The sequence below is a fragment of the Rana temporaria genome, chromosome 3 (genome assembly GCF_905171775.1).
Source record: "Rana temporaria chromosome 3, aRanTem1.1, whole genome shotgun sequence".
Taxonomy (NCBI): Eukaryota; Metazoa; Chordata; class Amphibia; order Anura; family Ranidae; genus Rana; species Rana temporaria.
In genome coordinates this window covers 46,855,160-46,874,879 of record NC_053491.1, presented here as the reverse complement: position 1 = coordinate 46,874,879, position 19,720 = coordinate 46,855,160, and the positions used below count along the sequence as shown (strand labels likewise).

The 19,720-nt window shown below is 43.5% G+C and overlaps 1 protein-coding gene across 1 annotated transcript in view; it reads right to left on the bottom strand.

The window, feature by feature from the left end:
* ELL3 (elongation factor for RNA polymerase II 3) overlaps positions 1 to 19,720 on the bottom strand; it is a 198,607-nt gene that overhangs the window by 10,138 nt on the left and 168,749 nt on the right. The window contains exon 10 of the mRNA XM_040342500.1: positions 5,266 to 5,437. Coding sequence (XP_040198434.1) covers positions 5,266 to 5,437 — 172 coding nt within the window. The remainder of the gene's footprint in view (positions 1 to 5,265; positions 5,438 to 19,720) is intronic.

Genomic DNA, 19,720 nt, shown 5'->3' with positions numbered 1-19,720 from the left:
AAAAAACGTTGTTTTTCAGCATGTCGAAAAAACGAAGTTTTCCCAACTTCTTCATTTAAACGATGCTGCCGACACACCATCGTTTTAAAAAAATGATCTAGCAAAGCGCGGTGATGTACAACACGTATGACGGCACTCTAAAGGGGAAGTTCTATTCGCCTTTGGGCTGCTTTTAGCCGATTCCTTGTTAGTAAAAGACGATTCACGCTTTTTTGTCTGTTACAGCGCGATGAATGTACTTACTCCATTATGAACGGTAGTTTTACCAGAACGAGCGCTCCCGTCTCATAACTTGCTTCTGGGCATGCGCGGGTTTAAAACGTTGTTTTTGCCCACACACGATCATTTTTTACAACACGAAAAACGACATTTTAAAAAACGACATGAAAAAATGCAGCATGTTCGAATTTTTTTTTGTCGTTTTTCAGAACCTGAAAAATGATGTGAAGCCCACACACGATCAATTTAACCACTTAAGCCCCGGACCTTTAGGCAGCTAAATGCCCAGGCCAGGTTTTGCGATTCGGCACTGTGTCGCTTTAACAGACAATTGTGCGGTCGAGATGAGCTGGAGGCTGGAAAAGATGAGCGAGAGAGAAGGACGAGGTGAGTGGGGTGGTAGAGGGGGGGGGGGGTGACACCATGTTTTAGCGCACCAGGTGACACCACTGGCGTAATACTGCTTTAACTACTTGCCGACCATCTCACACCGATATACATTGGCAAAGTGGCACGTTCCCACAAAACTACGTATGGGTACATCGTCCCCTTTAAGAGCCGCCGGAGGCGTGAGTGTGCCCGCTTCACTACGGGGGACCCCGATGCATGTGGTTGGTGGGCACGAGAGCCAGAACAGGGATTTGTCTGTCAGGGCAGAGGAGACAGATCGTTTGTTCCTAGTAAGTAGGAACAGTGATATGTCTCCTCCCCCAGTCAGTCCCATCCCCCACTGTAAGAAACACTCAGGAGGGAACACATTTACCCCTTGATCGCCCCCTAGTGTTAACCCCTTCCCTGCCAGTAAGGATGAGCCGAACACCCCCCTGTTCGGCTCGCATCAGAACTTGCGAACACACCAAATGTTCGTGTGAACTTTAGAACCCCGTTAAAGTCTATGGGACTCGAACATTTGAAATCTAAAGTGTTCATTTTAAAGGCTAATATGCAATTTATTGTCCTAAAAAGTGTTTGGGGACCTGGGTCCTGTCCCAGGAGACATGTATCAATGCAAAAAAAAGTTTTAAAAACGGCTGTTTTTTCAGGAGCAGTGAATTTAATAATGCTAAAAGTGAAACAATAAAAGTGTAATATTACTTTAAATTTAGTACCTAGGGGGGGGGGGGGTGTAAAGTCAGCATGTAAAAAAGCGCATGTTTCCCGTACATAGAACTGTCCCTGCACAAAGTGTCATTTCTGAAAGAAAAAAAGACATTTAAAACCGGCTTTGCGGCTCTAATGAATTGTCGGCTCTGGCAATTACAGAGATGATTCATTCATAAAAAAAAATAAAAAAATAAGCGTGGGGTCCCCCCAAATTCCATTAACAGGCCCTTCAGGTCTGATATGGATATTAAGGGGAACCCCGCCGTCAATTTAAAAAAAGGGGAACTCCACCCCAAATTTAAAAAAAAAAAATACGTGGAGTTCCCCCAAAAATCCACACCAGACCCTTATCCGAGCACGTTAACCTGGCCGGCCGCAGAAAAGAGGGGGGGGGACAGAGTCCCCCAGATCCTGGCCCCCCCTATGTGAATTGGTAATGGGGTACACTGTACCTCTACCATTTCACGAAGGAAGTGTAAATAGTTAAAAAAAAACACACACACACTGTAGAAAAAATCCTTTATTAATAAAAAAAAAAAAGTAAAAATCCAGCGGTGATAATTCACTCGCGATGCAGCTCCCTGCTCCAACGTTGTCTTCTATCCAGCGACGGATGATCTCTCCAGCGACGGGTGATCAGCATTCCGGTCCGGTCCAGCGATGAGAAGATCCATCTGTCCAGAGCGCAGCAGGCGAGCTCCACTCTCCGCTGGACACAGCCCAGCGGAATGACGCGCTGGAGCTTTGACATTTCTTATATAGGGGACCCGGCCACCCGTCACGTGACCCCGCCCCCTCTGACGCACCCTCGTTTCACTTTTAGCATTATTAAATTCACTGCTCCTGAAAAAACGGTTGTTTTTAAAACTTTTTTTTGCATTGATACATGTTTCCTGGGACAGGACCCAGGTCCCCAAACACTTTTTAGGACAATAACATGCATATTAGGCTTTAAAATTAACACTTTAGATTTCTCCCATAGACTTTAACAGGGTGTTCCGTGGCTTTTCGAATATCCCGCGAACACCCCTAATTGTTCGTTGTTCACCGAACAGGCGATGTTCGAGTCGAACATGAGTTCGACTCGAACTCGAAGCTCATCCCTACCTGCCAGTGACATTTACAGTTATCAGTGCATTTTTATAGCACTGATTGCTGTATAAATGTCAGTGGTCCCAAAAATGTGTCAAAAGTGTTTGTCACAATGTCGCAGTACCGCTAAAAATCGCAGATCGCCGCCATTACTAGTAAAAAGTTATAAAAATGTCATAAATCTTTCCCATAGTTTGTAGACGCTATAACTTTTGCACAAACCAATCAATAAACGTTTATTGTGATTTGTTTACCAAAAATATGTAGAAGAATACATATTAGCCCAAACTGATGAAGAAATGTGTTTTTTAAAGACATTTTTGGGGAGGTTTATTATAGCAAAAAGTTAAAAATAAATTTTTTTCAAAATTGTCACCCCTTTTTTTATTTATAGCGCAAAAATATAAAAATCGCAGAGGTGATCAAATACCACCAAAATAATTTTGTGGGGAAAAAAAGACGCAAATTTAGTTTGAGTACAGCGTTGTATGACCGCGCAATTGTCAGTTAAAGCAATGCAGTGCCGTATCACAAAAAATGGCCTGGTCATTAAAGGGGTTGTAAAGGTACAATTTTTTTCCCTAAAAAGCTTCCTTTACCTTAGTGCAGTCCTCCTTCACTTACCTCATCCTTCCATTTTGCTTTTAAATGTCCTTATTTCTTCTGAGAAATCCTCACTTCCTGTTCTTCTGTCTGTAACTCCACACAGTAATGCAAGGCTTTCTCCCTGGTGTGGAGTGTCGTGCTTGCCCTCTCCCTTGGACTACAGGAGAGTCAGGACGCCCACTAACACACAGCTCCTTTCTCTATCTGCAACGTAGAGAGTGTCCACTCCTGACTCTCCTGTAGTCCAAGGGAGGGGGTGAGCACGACACTCCACACCAGGGAGAAAGCCTTGCATTACTGTGTGGAGTTACAGACAGAAGAACAGGAAGTGAGGATTTTTCAGAAGAAATAAGGACATTTAAAAGCAAAATGGAAGGATGAGGTAAGTGAAGGAGGAATGCACTGAGGTAAAGGAAGACATTTAGGGAAAAAAAGATATTGTACCTTTACAACCCCTTTAAGGGGGAAAATATTCCGGTCTGCAAGTGGTTAAAGAAGTGCTACTGTGATATGGAAGCAGCACTGCAGGAAGGTGTAATAACTGACTTTTCACTTGTCTCTTATGCCGCATACACACGATCATTTTTCAGCATGAAAAAAACGTTGTTTTTCAGCATGTCGAAAAAAACGAAGTTTTCCCAACTTCTTCATTTAAACGATGCTGCCGACACACCATCGTTTTAAAAAAATGATCTAGCAAAGCGCGGTGATGTACAACACGTACGACGGCACTCTAAAGGGGAAGTTCTATTCGCCTTTGGGCTGCTTTTAGCCGATTCCTTGTTAGTAAAAGACGATTCACGCTTTTTTGTCTGTTACAGCGCGATGAATGTACTTACTCCATTATGAACGGTAGTTTTACCAGAACGAGCGCTCCCGTCTCATAACTTGCTTCTGGGCATGCGCGGGTTTAAAACGTTGTTTTTGCCCACACACGATCATTTTTTACAACACGAAAAACGACATTTTAAAAAACGACATGAAAAAATGCAGCATGTTCGAATTTTTTTTTGTCGTTTTTCAGAACCTGAAAAATGATGTGAAGCCCACACACGATCAATTTAACCACTTAAGCCCCGGACCTTTAGGCAGCTAAATGCCCAGGCCAGGTTTTGCGATTCGGCACTGTGTCGCTTTAACAGACAATTGTGCGGTCGTGCGACGTGGCTCCCAAACAAAATTGGCGTCCTTTTTTCCCCACAAATAGAGCTTTCTTTTGGTGGTATTTGATCACCTGCGGTTTTTATTTTTTGCGCTATAAACAAAAATAGAGCGATAATTTTGAAAAAAATGCAATATTTTTTACTTTTTGCTATAATAAATATCCCCCAAAAACATATATAAAACATTTGTTTTCCTCAGTTTAGGCCGATACGTATTCTTCTACCTATTTTTGGTAAAAAAAGATCTCAATAAGCGTTTATCTATTGGTTTGCGCAACATTTATAGCGTTTACAAAATAGGGGATAATGTTATTGCATTTTTATTATTTTGTTTTTTTTTACTACTAATGGCGGCGATCAGCGATTTTTTTCGTGACTGCGACATTATGGCGGACACTTCGGATAATTTTGACACATTTTTGGGACCATTGTCATTTTCACAGTCAAAAATGCATTTAAAATGCATTGTTAACTGTGAAAATGGCAGTTGCAGTTTGGGAGTTAACCACAGGGGGCGCTGTAGGAGTTATGTTTCACCTAGTGTGTGTTTACAACTGTAGGGGGGTGTGGCTGTAGGTCTGACGTCATCGATCGTGTCTCCCTATAAAAGGGATCACTCGATCGATGCAGCCGCCACAGTGAAGAACGGGGAAGCCATGTTTACATACGGCTCTCCCCGTTCTTCAGCTCCGCGAGGGGGCGGCTAGAAACGAATAGCCGCGCCCTCATCCCGGATCGCTCCCTGAGGCTTACCGACCGCCGCATGTACCCGATCGGACCCCCAACCCGCGAAAAAAGGCAGCGACGTGCGGGCACGTCGTTCTGCCTGTCCGTGCCATTTTGCCGACGTATAAGTACATGCGGCGGTCGTTAAATGACGTTTTTGAAAAACAACTTTTTTTTCATGCCGAAAAATGGTCGTGTGTACGCGGACAGATAAAAAGTGATCTCAACATCCAATACAAGCTCATAATGAAATAACGAGAATTTATTTATTTTTAATATATTCTTACCCTTAGTTGTCCAAGTAAATCTAAAAAATAATTTGCACAGTAAGCTCACCCACTTGTGTAGTACCTACCTTGTGCTCTACTGTCCCTTGCTGATACTTCCTCATTCTGGAGCCAAGCGTCATGAATCTCTCCAGCACCTTCCCAATCTTGGAGTGGAGCTCAAGATATTCCGAATAATCAGAAGCAAAATCTTCCTCATACAGTTTCTTCTGATCCTCAGATGTGATTGTGTTATATTTACTGGATATAAGAAAAGAATACAAAGTTACGGATTACCAAATAGGCAAAGTAGACATTGGCCTATGGGCAACTCATCAGAATAATATTAATATGATCTTGAAAGAAAATTACAATGAAGCTTTCTTACATTGTTTATAAAAGATAGAAAAAAAAATCATCAACTCAAAGGAACAAAGACTTTACATGAAAAGACTCTATATAGAAAATCTTGTATGAATGTAATGTACCCAATCCCAACTTAAAGTACATAAACCAATACAGTTTGTCTCCTAAAAACTCATCTTCTTTTCTTCTTTCAGCTGTCAGTTTGTAAAAATATTTAGATGCAACCTACATACGTGTAATGTACAGCAGTGATGGTCATCTTCACCCCACAGCCAACATGCACACTACTTACTGAAGTTCTATGTAATCCCACTAGAGGGCACACAGGAGAAACCTTCAGAAATTTGCGAGGTGGGCCCCAAGGTTTTGACTGTCTAGGGGCCCCCACAGGGTTTAATCTGGCAATGCTCAGGCCTCAACTAAAGCATGCTGAGGAGGAACAGTGTTCACAACGAAATTTCCCCATGCTGCATTTAGAGGCAAGAGGAAATACAAAATGTATTTGTCCACAGTCAGGGCCACCATCAGGGGGGTACAGGCAGTGCACCTGTAAGGGGCCCGGATGGCAACCCCCTTTTTTTAATTTTATTTTTATCAAAAAATATATATTTTTTTATATATTTTTATTTTATTTTTTACTAAAGGGCCAATTTTTTTTTTTAGGGGTCCGGCCCCCAGGGCCCCGGGTGGCAACCCCCCCTTTTTTATTTTTTTTTATAAAAAAATATATATTTTTTTTAATATATATATTTTTTTTCATTAAAAGTACAATTTTTTTTTAGGGGTCCAGAGGTCCCCTGGGACAACCCCCCTTTTTTTATAAAAAAAATCTATATATTTTTTTATTTCTTTTATTATTTTTTTTATTTATATATATATATATAATATTATTATTATTATTATTAAAGGGCCCAGAGGTCCCCAGGGCCCCATGTGGCAAACCCCCTTTTTTTTTATAAATGTTTATTTTTTTATTTGTGTTTATATATTTTTTTATTAAAGAGCCCAGAGGTCCCCAGGGCCCTGGATGGCAACCCCCCCCCCTTTTTTTTTAAATAAATGTTTATTTTATTTGTTTATATATTTTTCTTTATTAAAGGGCCCAGAGGTTTATTTTTTTTTATTTTTATTAAAGGGCCCAGAGGTCTCGGATGGCAACCCCCCTTTTCTAAATTTATTTATATATATATATATATATATATATATATATATATATATATATACACAAACACACACACACACACTATATATATATTATTATTATTATTATTATTAAAGGACCCAGAGGTCCCCAGGGCAACCCCCCTTTTTTTAAAAAAAATAAACATTTTTTTATAGATTTTTTATTTCTTTTTTTCTTTTTATTAAAGGGTCCAGAGGTCCCAAATTTCTTTTTATATATATACAGTACCTATATATATATATATATATATATATATATATATATATATATATATATATATATATATATATATATATTATTAAAAGGCCCAGAGGTCCCCAGGGCCCCGGATGGCTACCCCCTTTTTTTATATATATTTTTCTTTATTTCTTCTTTTTTTTTTAAATGGGTCCCACACTTCTCAATTTGCGGCAGCCCCCCCCCCCCCCCCGCTTCTCAATTTCAGGAGGCAGCACCTCCTCCCCCTGGTTTTGTGCTCCAGGGGGCCCATGCCTGAAGCTGTGTAAGGGGCCCCATTATTCCCTGTCCACAGTATAGGCTTACAGTGTATTAAAGGTATTAATTACTAGGAACAACAGATCTGTCTCTCCTCCCCTGTCAGAAAGGGGATTTGTGTGTTTACATATACAGATCCCCGTTTTGGCCTTCTATGGCTCTTCTATGGCAGGAACGGCCAATCTGCCGCCATATAATCACGGTGGCTGGTCGGCAAGTCGTTAAACATGTAATTTCCTAATTCACCACTAGGTGCCACAACTGCTCAAACCAGCTCTTCCTTACTGGGCGCTTAAACCCCCCTTCTGCCCAGACCAATTTTCAGTTCTGACGCACTTTGAATGAACATTGCGCGGTCATACAATGATGTACCCAAATTTAATTTTTATATTTTTTTTTTCACACAAATAGAGCTCTCTTTTGGTGTTATTTAATCACCACTGGGATTTTTTATTTTTTTGCTAAACAAAAACATGGACAATTTTGAAGAAAAAAAAAATCATGTTTCATAGTTTGTTATAAAATTTTGCAAACAGGTAATTTTTCTCCTTCATTGATATGCGCTGATGAGGCGCAGGGGGGGGCCAAGTGGAGACTTGATGATTGACAGTCAGCAGCTCTCTGCTCGGGGAGTTGTGACAACTGACCTATCGGCGATGTTTGGTGGCTCGGTACTCAGTGAAGAGGCATCAGGGGACAGATGCAGCATCGGACCGATGCTGCATCCACATAGGTAGGTATGAATCTGGAAAAAACAAACATACTTCTCTTTTAACCACTTAAGGACCCCCTACCGACGATATACGTCGGCAGAATGGCACGGCTGGGCACAATCACCTACCTGTACGTGTCTCTTTAAGGCCCAGCCATGGGGTCGCGAGCGCGCCGCCGGTCCGAAGCTCCGTGACCACGCCCGCGGGACCCGATCGCCGCCGGTGTCCCGCGATCAGTCACCGGAGCTGAAGAACGGGGAGAGGTGTGTGTAAACACACCTTCCCCATTCTTCATTATGGCAGTGTCAGTGATCGTCTGTTCCCTGATATAGGGAAAGACGATCACTGATGTCACACGTTCAGCCCCGCCCCCCTACAGTTAGAAACACATATGAGGTCACACTTAAGCCCTACAGCGCCCCCTAGTGGTTAACTCCTAAACTGCAATTGTCATTTTCACAGTAATCAGTGCATTTTTATAGCACTTTTTGCTGTGAAAATGACAATGGTCCCAAAAATGTGTCAAAATTGTTCGATGTGTCCGCCACAATGTCGCAGTCATGAAAAAAAATCGCTGATCGCCGCCATTAGTAGTAAAAAAAAAATATTAATAAAAATGCAATAAAACTATCCCCAGCCATATTTTGTAAACTCTATAAATTTTGCGCAAACCAATCGATAAACGCTTATTGCGATTATTTTTTTTTTTTACCAAAAATATGTAGAAGAATACGTATCGGCCTAAACTGAGGAAAAAAAACGTTTTTCTATATATTTCTGGGGGAGATTTATTATAGCAAAAAGTAAAAAATATTGATTTTTTTTTCAAAATTGTCGCTCTATTTTTGTTTATAGCGCAAAAAATAAAAACCGCAGAGGTGATCAAATACCACCAAAAGAAAGCTTTATTTGTGGGAAAAAAAGGACGCCAATTTTGTTTGGAAGCCACGTTGCACGACCGCGCAATTGTCAGTTAAAGCGACGCAGTGCCGAATCGCAAAAAGGGGCAAGGTCCTTAACCTGCATAATGGTATGGGTCTTGAATGGTTCAACTCCATTCCTGTACATGTTGGTGTTGATTTACTGAAAGCAAATAGACTTTGCAAGGGAATGTTCCCTTTGCTTAGGGAATGTGGTGAAAATTCCCTTGAGAACGAATACCCAATCAACAACAACTACACAGCGGTCCATCCGGCCTGGATTTTATGCAGGACACCAGTAGTTCAACGTGCTAGAAGTTTTCTTTCCCCAGTTTGCAGATCCTACAGGGGGCCTATGGGTAGGGGATGCCGGAGAATTTCATGTGACTGCATCATGCTTTATACTCGAGATGCCCCCAGGATGCATTATATAATTTCCCATAAATATAATTAAACCCTTTAGCATGCTGCAATTTAAACATTTATTACATTTATTTATAATCATAATGGCAGCTTAATTTGTATATTCTTATTGTATCCTGGATAAATTAGTAATCATTTTTTTTTGTAATTTTTTGTTATATGGATCTAGTCCCATAAAAGGTGCAAGCTGTGTTCATTCTGAGATATAATTCTTGCTATTGACTAGCTGGAGCCATTGTAGATCCAAAGTGAGGCTTGGTTATTTTTTGTTATTAATCCACGGCACTTGGAGGGAATTTAATACGTGATGACATTGCGTAACATCCTTGCCCCAGGAGACGTCAACACAGACGAACCGCGTAGGCCGGAACTTTGCTACGTGATGTCATCACGCAACTGGGAGTGCCCCTGGAAGTGTGGTTCATCAGTTTCTGACACTGTGCACAGGGCTATGATGCCTATGTTTATATGAGTGCAATATATTTGTTTCAATAAATTCATTTATCAGATTATACAGTATGTGGAGTGCTGGTCTCTGTTTTTTCTGTGAACATGGTGCGGTGCATATGGGAATGTGAACTTGAGGATTATTGTACTGGTGGCTTTCCTGCTGGCTGTTTTCTGATTATAGTTTGAGTCCTTTTTATTTATGACTGCAATTATACTATCATGCCTAATATGACTTCTTTATATTTTAGAGTCATATTTTTTCTGTGAGCCTCTGCTGTGTCTTTTTTTGTTGGGGACAATTCTTTTGGAATGGAACAAACTTTATTTGGACTTTGGCATGCAACAATTTTTGGAAATATTCACAATATGTGTTTTTTTATTTTATTTCACAATTAATTTATTTCCCAGTTATGTGATCTTGCTTGATATACACATTTGATACTGATTAACAATTAAGCGTGGCATATTTTGGTATACTATATTCTCACAGACTTGTATGGTAATCCCATAGATCAGGAGTCTCCAAACTTTCTAAACAAAGGGCCAGTTTACTGTCCTTCAGGCTTGAGGGGGACTGGACTAGGACCAGTGGGAGTAGAAAATGTCCTGGCATAAACAATGCCCCATTGTTGGTGTCAGTGGGAGGAATAGTGCCCCATTTTTGATGTCAGTGGGAGGAATAGTGCCCAATTTTTGATGTCAGTGGGAGGAATTGTGCCCCACCATTGCTGTCAGTGGGAGGAATAGTGCCCCATCATTGGTGTCAGTGGGAGGAATTGTGCCCCACCATTGGTGTCAGTGGGAGGAATTGTGCCCCACCATTGGTGTCAGTGGGAGAAATTGTGCCCCACCATTGGTGTCAGTGGGAGGAATAGTGCTCCATCGTTGATTAAGGGCAGTGTTGCCAACCGTCAGTATTTTTACTGGCAGCCAGTAACAAATTGGCACTTTTCTCCTGCTAGTAAATGGCAGTGACAAGAAAATGTTGTCAGTAAAAAAATATGGCTGTGACACTCGGCTGGGAAATGCACATTTGAGTGACTTGTATAGCGCTACACATGTGAACTGAATCTCCTCTAGGCACTTTCCGTAGCCAGTGTCTTCCTGGCTGGTGCGGTCACTTACCCCGTAGGATCTTGTCACACTTGGGACACACAGTCGTACATACATATTTACTGGGCCAATTTGGACAGGATCTAATTAACCTACCAGCATGTCTTTGGAGTGTGGGAGTACCCGGAGGAAACCCACGCAGACACAGGGAGAACATGCAAACTCCAGGCAGATGGTGCCGTCTGGAGCAATTCCGGTCTGGAGCCAGCCAAGATCATCCTAGTGACTGCTACAGTGTGTTTGGGCGGTGCCAGCAGGGGGGGGGTCTGGTGGAGGCGGTGCCTGAGCAGGGCTGGACTGGGACAAAAATTTGGCCCTGGACTTCATCCAGACTGGCCCACTTTGACAGGTCTCTCACATGGCGGCCGGACAACTCCCGCACCCCCCCGGCCACCCAAGCCCCCTTCCCCCCCTTCACTAGGCACTAGCCGTTCTACTTTATTAGAGTAAAACGGCTGGTACTGGTACTCTTATAGGCAGTACCAGTGGGGAAGCTAGACATTTTTTCACCCGGGGGAAAAGGATCAGTTCGGTGCCCCCCATGGGACAAGATTAGGCAGAAATGAGAAACTCCTAGGCCTAGCTGTTGAGTCAGCCGTCTGTCCCCTCACCCGTGCTCCCTCTGGTCCCCCCCATGCTCCTCTGTCATATCCCCTGGTCCTCTGTTCCCCCCCAGGTGAGCGCTGCGGGGAGGGAGAGGAGGTGAGCGCTGCAGGGAGGGAGAGACAGAGGAGCGGAGGGGGCGGTCCGCTGTCACTGAAGCCGGCCCACTAAGCCATCGGCCCACCGGGAAACTCCCTGTAGTTCCAATTGCCAGTCCATCCCTGTGCCTGAGCATGTCATGTGATGTCATAGTGCAAGGGAGCCTAGCGGAGCAAGGCAAGCCAGGAGTGGTAATGTCAGTGCTGTTTGGCCTGAAGTGACCACCTGGCTTAAAGAGAGACTGTCACTGTGACTCAGGAGGGGACATGTCATGTCGGTGATCTGTGCTGCTGCACACTGCTGTCTGTGTCCCTATGAGAGTCAATTTTATGGGTGTGTGTGCCGCCCATTCTAATGTCTTCCCCTCCTGAGTCCTGCCCCTGAGCTACTTACTTAATCAAAAATAAAATAAGAAATATGTCTTTTGCCTTAACCACTTAACCCCCGGACCATATTGCTGGTCAAAGACCAGAGCACTTTTTGCGATTCGGCACTGCGTCACTTTAACTGACAATTTCGCGGTCGTGCGACGTGGCTTCCAAACAAAATTGGCGTCCTTTGTTCCCCACAAATAGAGCTTTCTTTTGGTGGTATTTGATCACCTCTGCGGTTTTTAGTTTTTGCGCTATAAACAAAAATAGAGCGACAATTTTGAAAAAAATGAATATTTTTTACTTTTTGCTATAATAAATATCCCCCAAAAATATATCAAAAAAATCTTTTTTCCTCAGTTTAGGCCGATACGTATTCTTCTACCTATTTTTGGTAAAAAAAAAATCGCAATAACCGTTTATTGATTGGTTTGCGCAAAAGTTATAGCGTTTACAAAATAGGGGGTATTTTTATGGCATTTTTATTAATATATTTTTTTTACCAGTAATAGCGGCGATCAGCGATTTCTTTCGGTACTGCGACATTATGGCGGACACTTCGGACACTTTTGACACATTTTTGGGACCATTGGCATTTTTATAGCGATCAGTGCTATAAAAATGCATTGGATTACTATAAAAATGCCACTGGCAGGGAAGGGGTTAACAATAGGAGCGGGGAAGGGGTTAAGTATGTTCCCTGGGTGTGTTCTAACTGTAGGGGGGGGGTGGCCTCACTAGGGGAAATGACCGTTCTTCTGTTCATACATTGTATGAACAGAAGATCAGCATTTCCCTCCCGGTCCCCCCTCGTTACAGAGCGGGGACCGGGAGCTGTGTGTGTAAACACACAGCTCCCTGTCCCCGCTCTAACGAGCGATCACATGTGCCCGGTGGTGATCTTGCCCACATTTGACATTTACACTTAAATCTGTAATTTGATAACTTTTGGAAATGACAGTGAAAACTTGGCTGTGTCAGTAAATTTTGAGTGTCGCTTCAGTAAATTTCAATCCGGTATGTTGGCAACACTGATTAAAGCGGTGGTTCACCCTAATAATTTTTTTTTTTTCTATCATTAAATTAGGCATAGTAGTGCGAGCTACAGTATGCCTGTATTTATTTTTTTAGCCCGGTACTCACTGTGCAATCGTAGCGAGACGATTCCGACTCCTGGGCACTCCTATCCAGAGGCAGCATGATTGACGGCCGGCTATGGCGCGTCACGCTTCTCCGGAAATAGCCGAAATAGGACTTGGCGCTTCACGGCGGCTGCGCATAGTCTGTGCGCAGGCGCCGTGAAGAGCCGATACCTACTCCGGCTATCTTCGGGGAGCGTGACGTGCCAGAGCCGGCCGTCAATCATGCTCCCTCTGGATAGGAACGCCCATTCCCCGCGGGGAGTCGGAATCGTCTCGCTAGGATTACACAGTGAGTACGGGGCTAAAAAAATAACTATAAATACCGGCATACTGTAGCTCGCGCTACTATGCCTCATTTAATGATGGAAAGTTGTCAATAAGGGTGAACCACCGCTTTAAGGTACTGGTTAAAATGTGCCTCTATAGTATCAGATCTTCTAATTTGTATCTGCACATAGTGGGCCAGATTCATGTACGATCACGTTACGCCTCCGCAACTTAGACGGGCAAGTGCTGTATTCGCAAAGCACTTGCTCCGTAAGTTGCGGCGGCGTAGCGTAAATCGGCCGGCGTAAGCCCGCCTAATTCAAATTTGGAACGGGGGGGGGGGCGTGTTTTATGTAAATGTTGTGTGACCCGAGGTGATTGACGTTTTTCACGAACGGCGCATGCGCCGTCCGTGGAAATCTCCCAGTGTGCATTGCTCCTAATACGCCGCAAGGACGTATTGGTTTTGACGTGAACGTAAATTACGTCCAGCCCCATTCACGGACGAGTTACGCAAACAACGTAAAATTTTCAAATTTCGTCGCGGGAACGACGGCCATACTTAACATTGGTACGCCGCACTTACGCCACCATATAGCAGGGGTAACTATACGCCGGGAAAAGCCTAACGTAAACGGCGTAAATGTACTGCGTCGGCCGGGCGTACGTTCGTGAATTCGCGTATCTAGCTAATTTGCATACTCGACGCGGAATTCGACGGAAGCGCCACCTAGCGGCCAGCGTAAATATGCAGTTACGATACAACGGTGTAACACAGTTACACCAGTCGGATCTACGGGAAATCTATGCGTAACTGATTCTAAGAATCAGGCGCATAGATACGACCACGCAACTCAGAGATACAACGGCGTATCTCGTTTGAGAATCTGGCCCAGTGTCTATACACAGGTAAAGATTGTCCGATCTTATATCCATACAAAGAATTAGCATTTACATATTCAAGCTTTTCTTATTGAATGCACCATGAAACACTTTGTTTGCACACATAAAGAGTTTATTAAGAGTTTACACAGCACATTATCCAAGCACATTGTTGCATTCATATGTAGAAATCATTTTGAGCCATATACACGTCTTTCATTGCTATCTTTTGTTGTTGCAAAGGCCAAGGAGAATGTTACAGAAAACTGTTATAAACTTTTGCATTTTTTCCATATAGAGCCATATAATCATTTACTACCTGTCTGCAGACACACAAACACCCAACCATTATCTCCGGTGAGACATGTAGAGACGTGACTGCGGTTCTAAGCTTAATACCTTGCAAGCGGAAAAAAATCTGATCCTGTTTGAGGTTTGTTGTATCACTATACACAGAACAACATCTGACCAAATGATAACAATTCTGCATCTTTGCTTTGCTGTATCATACTGGACCGATTTCTTAAAGGGGTTGTAAAGGTAAAAAATCCCTAAATAGCTTCCTTTACCTTAGTGCAGTCCTCCTTCACTTACCTCATCCTTCCATTTTGCTTTTAAATGTTCTTATTTCTTCTGATAAATCCTCACTTCCTGTTCTTCTGTCTGTAACTCCACACAGTAATGTGAGGCTTTCTTCCTGGTGTGGAGTATCGGTCTCGCCCCCTCCCTTGGACTACAGGAGAGTCAGGACACCCACTAACACACAGCTCCTTTTCTATCTGCAACGTAGAGAGCGTCCTGACTCTCCTGTAGTCCAAAGGGAGGGGGCGAGCATGACACACCACACCAGGGAGAAAGCCTTGCATTACTGTGTGGAGTTACAGACAGAAGAACAGGAAGTGAGGATTTCTCAGAAGAAATAAGGACATTTAAAAGCAAAATGGAAGGATGAAGTAAGTGAAGGAGGACTGCACTAAGGTAAAGGAAGCTATTTAGGGAAAATATTACCTTTACAACCACTTTAAAGCTGAACTCCAGATCTGATCTGTATTGCATAGACACATTGATCCAGCTTGGAGTATGCATATCTTACATTGTAAGGGACCACTGGGGAAGCTGACAATCATTGTAATAGTCAGTGTTTCTACTGTGATGGCTGCAATCTTTTGGGTCCTGTGCCGAGCAGCTCTTTCAATGAACACAAGTGGATCTCTGATTGGACGAGCTGTAGGCGGTGAGGTCACCCTCCTCATCCATGACTTTCTCAATTGGAATGTTCTGATATACAATATATTGCCTACATCACTGGCAGAACTCCAGGGTTCTGTTGTAGGATATCATCCTTAACCCATTATGTCTGGCTGATGGGAGGTTCCAGAGTGAAACAATGTCATCGCCCTTTGTCAGATGTAATCAGGCCGTGTATACAATATCTCACATAAGTAAGTACACCCCTCACATTTTTGTAAATATTTTATTATATCTTTTCATGTGAGAACACTGAAGAAATGTCACTTTGCTACAATGTAAAGTAGTGAGTGTACAGCTTGTATAACAGTGTAAATTTGCTTTCCCCTGATGAGACCAAGATAAACTTATTTGGTTCAGATTTGTCAAGCGTGTGTGGGAGCAACCAGGTGAGGAGTACAAAGACAAGTGTGTCTTAGTTACAGTGAAGCATGGTGGTGGGATTGTCATGGTCTGGTGCTGCCGGCACTGGGGAGCTACAGTTCATTGAGGGAGCCATGAATGCCAACATGTACTGTGACATACTGAAGCAGAGCATGATCCCCCCTTCAGAGACTGGGCCGCAGGGCAGTATTCCAACACAACGACCCCAAACACACCTCCAAGACAACCACTGCCTTGCTAAAGAAGCGGAGAGTAAAGGTGATGGACTGGCCAAGCATGTCTCCAGACCTAAACCCTATTGAGTGTCTGTGGGGCATTCTCAAATGGAAGGTGGAGGAGCGCAAAGTCTCTAACATCCACCAGCTCTGTGATGTCATCATGGAGGAGGGGAAGGGGACACCAGTGGCAACCTGGGAAGCCCTGGAGAACTCCATGCCCAAGAGGGTTAAGGCAGTGCTGGAAAATAATGGTGGCCACACAAAATATTGATACTTTGGGCCCAATTTGGACATTTTCACTTAGGGGTGTACTCATTTTTGTTACCAGCGGTTTAGACATTAAAGCAGGAGTTCATCCGAATTTTTTTTTTTTAACATTAGATTCATGATCATTTTGTCTAGAGGAATCGGCTAGTTTTATTTAAAATCGAAGCAGTACTTACCGTTTTAGAGAGCGATCTTCTCCGCCGCTTCCGGGTATGGTCTTCGGGACTGGGCGTTCCTATTTGATTGACAGTCTTCCGAAAGGCTTCCGACGCTCGCATCTATCGCGTCACGAGTAGCCGAAAGAAGCCGAACGTCGGTGCGGCTCTATACGGCGCCTGCGCACCGACGTTCGGCTACTTTCGGAAAATCGTGACGCGATAGATGCGACCGTCGGAAGCCTGTCAATCAAATAGGAACGCCCAGTCCCGCAGCCCATACCCGGAAGCGGCGGAGAAGATCGCTCTCTAAAACGGTAAGTACTGCTTCGTTTTTAAAAAAACTACCCGATTCCCCTAGACAAAATGAGCCTCAATCTAATGTTAAAAATGTACATTTCTGGGTGAACCTCCACTTTAATGGCTGTGTGTTGAGTTATTTTGAGGGGACAGCAAATTTACACTGTTATACAAGCTGTACACTCACTACTTTACATTGTAACAAAGTGTAATTTCTTCAGTGTTGTCACATGAAAAGATAGAATAAAATATTTACAAACATGTGAGGGGTGTACTCACTTTTGTGAGATACTGTATGGCTTTGTTGGTAAAAAGTCCTGGAGTGTTTTATGATGCTTCATAAAACAACTTTTAAACTGAACTGTGGATTCTGCTTTACCACATTTATAAGTAGAACCTTTATTGCAGAGTTTTCCTTATCGCTGGGTTATAAATGCTGACTCGGCCTAAGGCCGCTCCAGTGTCCGCCATTCCCAGCTGTTGTTCAGGAGTTCATAAAGAGATTTTATCATTTACAAAATGCCATTTTCCACTTTGGCCACAAGATGGCAGTGCCCAATCGTTCCTGAAAATGTATGAGCTTTGCAGGGCAATTCAGATAGTGTTACAGCCTCTACTATCTATTTAGTAAAATGTAAATTTTGTTCAAATAATGGTTCTGTTCTCAATAACCTCAGATCATAAAAGCAAATTTTTAGATACATTCAGTTTTATAATTGCATTGGTCATTTAGTAGAACTTATTACATCAAACACACCAAGGCACACATCTATTTCTATATAAAGTTGCTGTTCTATTCCAGACATCTAGATTCAAATTTTATAGCCTTTAAACCGATCACATCATTCCACTCTCCTAAAGAGCTTACAATCTAATGTCTCTGCCAAAGCCATGCACACACACAGAGCACATTTACATACTGTATACACAAGCTAATCTAATAGTAGGTTTTACAGTTTGGCAGGAAAATGGAACAACCGGCCAAAATCTGTACAGACACATGAAGGGCAGGAAGATAGTGTCCTTGGCGGGCACCGAACCCAAAACCAGGGGCGGACTGACCATTCGGGCACTCGGCCACTGCCCCAGGGCCCCATACCACTATGGGGCCCCGTCAGAGTTGCCAGCCTCAGCAAAAACAGGGACAGTATGTAAAGATCTGTGTTTTTTTTATATCCGTCCCTGAAATGTCCCTTACCGACATCCTTTTCATCTAAAAATCCCAAAATTATAGCTGCCCCGCCTCTCCAGTACCTTCTCAGTGGGCCAGATTCAGGTACAGCTGGCGTATCTGTGCGGCAGCGTAACGTATCCGATTTACTTTACGCCGCAGCGAGTTTTTCAGGCAAGTGCTTTATTCACAAAGCACTTGCCTGTAAAGTTGCGGCGGCGTAGCGTAAATCACCCGGCTGAATTCAAATTCGGCGGGTAGGGGGCTTGTATCATTTAAATGAAGTGCGTCCCCACGCCGAACGAACTGCGCATGCGCCATCCCTAAAATATCCCAGTGTGCATTGCTCCAAATGACGTCGCAAGGACGTCATTGGTTTCGACGTGAACGTAAATGACGTCCAGCCCCATTCACGGACGACTTACGCAAACGACGTAACTTTTTAAAATTTTGACGCGGGAACGACGGCCATACTTAACATTGGCTGCGCCTCATATAGCAGGGGCAACTATACGGCAGGAAAAGCCTAACGTAAACGTCGTAACTTTACTGCTTCGGCCAAGCGTACGTTCGTGAATTCGCGTATCGAGCTAATTTGCATACTCAACGCGGAAATCGACGGAAGCGCCACCTAGCGGGGAAAAAAAAATTGCAGTTTAGATCTGACAGCGTTAGAGACTTACGCCTGTCGGATCTAAAGGATATCTATGCGTACCTGATTCCAAGAATCAGTTGCATAGATACGACGGGCCAGATTAGGATTTACGACGGCGTACATGGCGCTGCGCCATCGTAAATCCTTTCTGAATCTGGCCCAGTATGTGTATTCTGTGTTTGTATACTGTGTGTGTGTGTGTGTCACCATAATATATTGCCTGGGACACCATAATCTCCTATTGCCCGGGGGCCCCATAATCTCCTATTGCCCGGGGGGCCCATAATCTCCTATTGCCCGGGGCCCCATAATCTTCTATTGCCTGGGGGCCCCATAATCTCCTATTGCCCGGGGGTTCCATAATCTTCTATTGCCTGGGGGCCCCATAATCTCCTATTGCCCCGGGGGCCCCATAATCTCCTATTGCCCGGGGGCCCCATAATCTTCTATTGCCCAGGGGCTCCATAATCTCCTATTGCCTGGGGGCCCCATGAGTTGTCAGTCCGCCCCTGCCCAAAACCCTGGTTCTGCAAGACAAACCTCCTACCCACTTAGACACAATATGCATGGAAACATTGTGAAATAGGAAAGTAGATGCGTAAAGAGACATAACCAAGAGAGAAATCCTCTTCCAGTGTATGTCTGGGCCGACAACTAGTACTTTACATTCTGTATACTGACACCAGACCCTGCCCTCAAGGAGCTTACAATCTAAAGGTCCCTATACCACATATATACATTCTAAGTGTGATTAACCTTCTAGCATATCTTTGGGGTACCCAGAGGAAACCCACATTAACACAGGGAGAACATGCAAACTCCATGCAGACAGTATCTGACCAGGTTTGGAACCAAGTGCACCCACCCCAGTATTGCAACTAGGTAGTGCTAACCCCTAAGCCACAGTGCTGCCTTTAACTAGATCTCTGGTGCTGGACTACAGAAACACACCCTTTTTATGGATTTCATCACTAGAGGGCTGACAAAGGGCCTTTTTGGAGCAGCAGATGTCATTTTGGGCAACATAAAAGTGTACATTTGGCTTGAGGTTGTGGAGCAGCCCCATTGCCTTAGATGGACGTGTTTGTCAGGCAGTTCCATTGTCAACTCAACAATTGT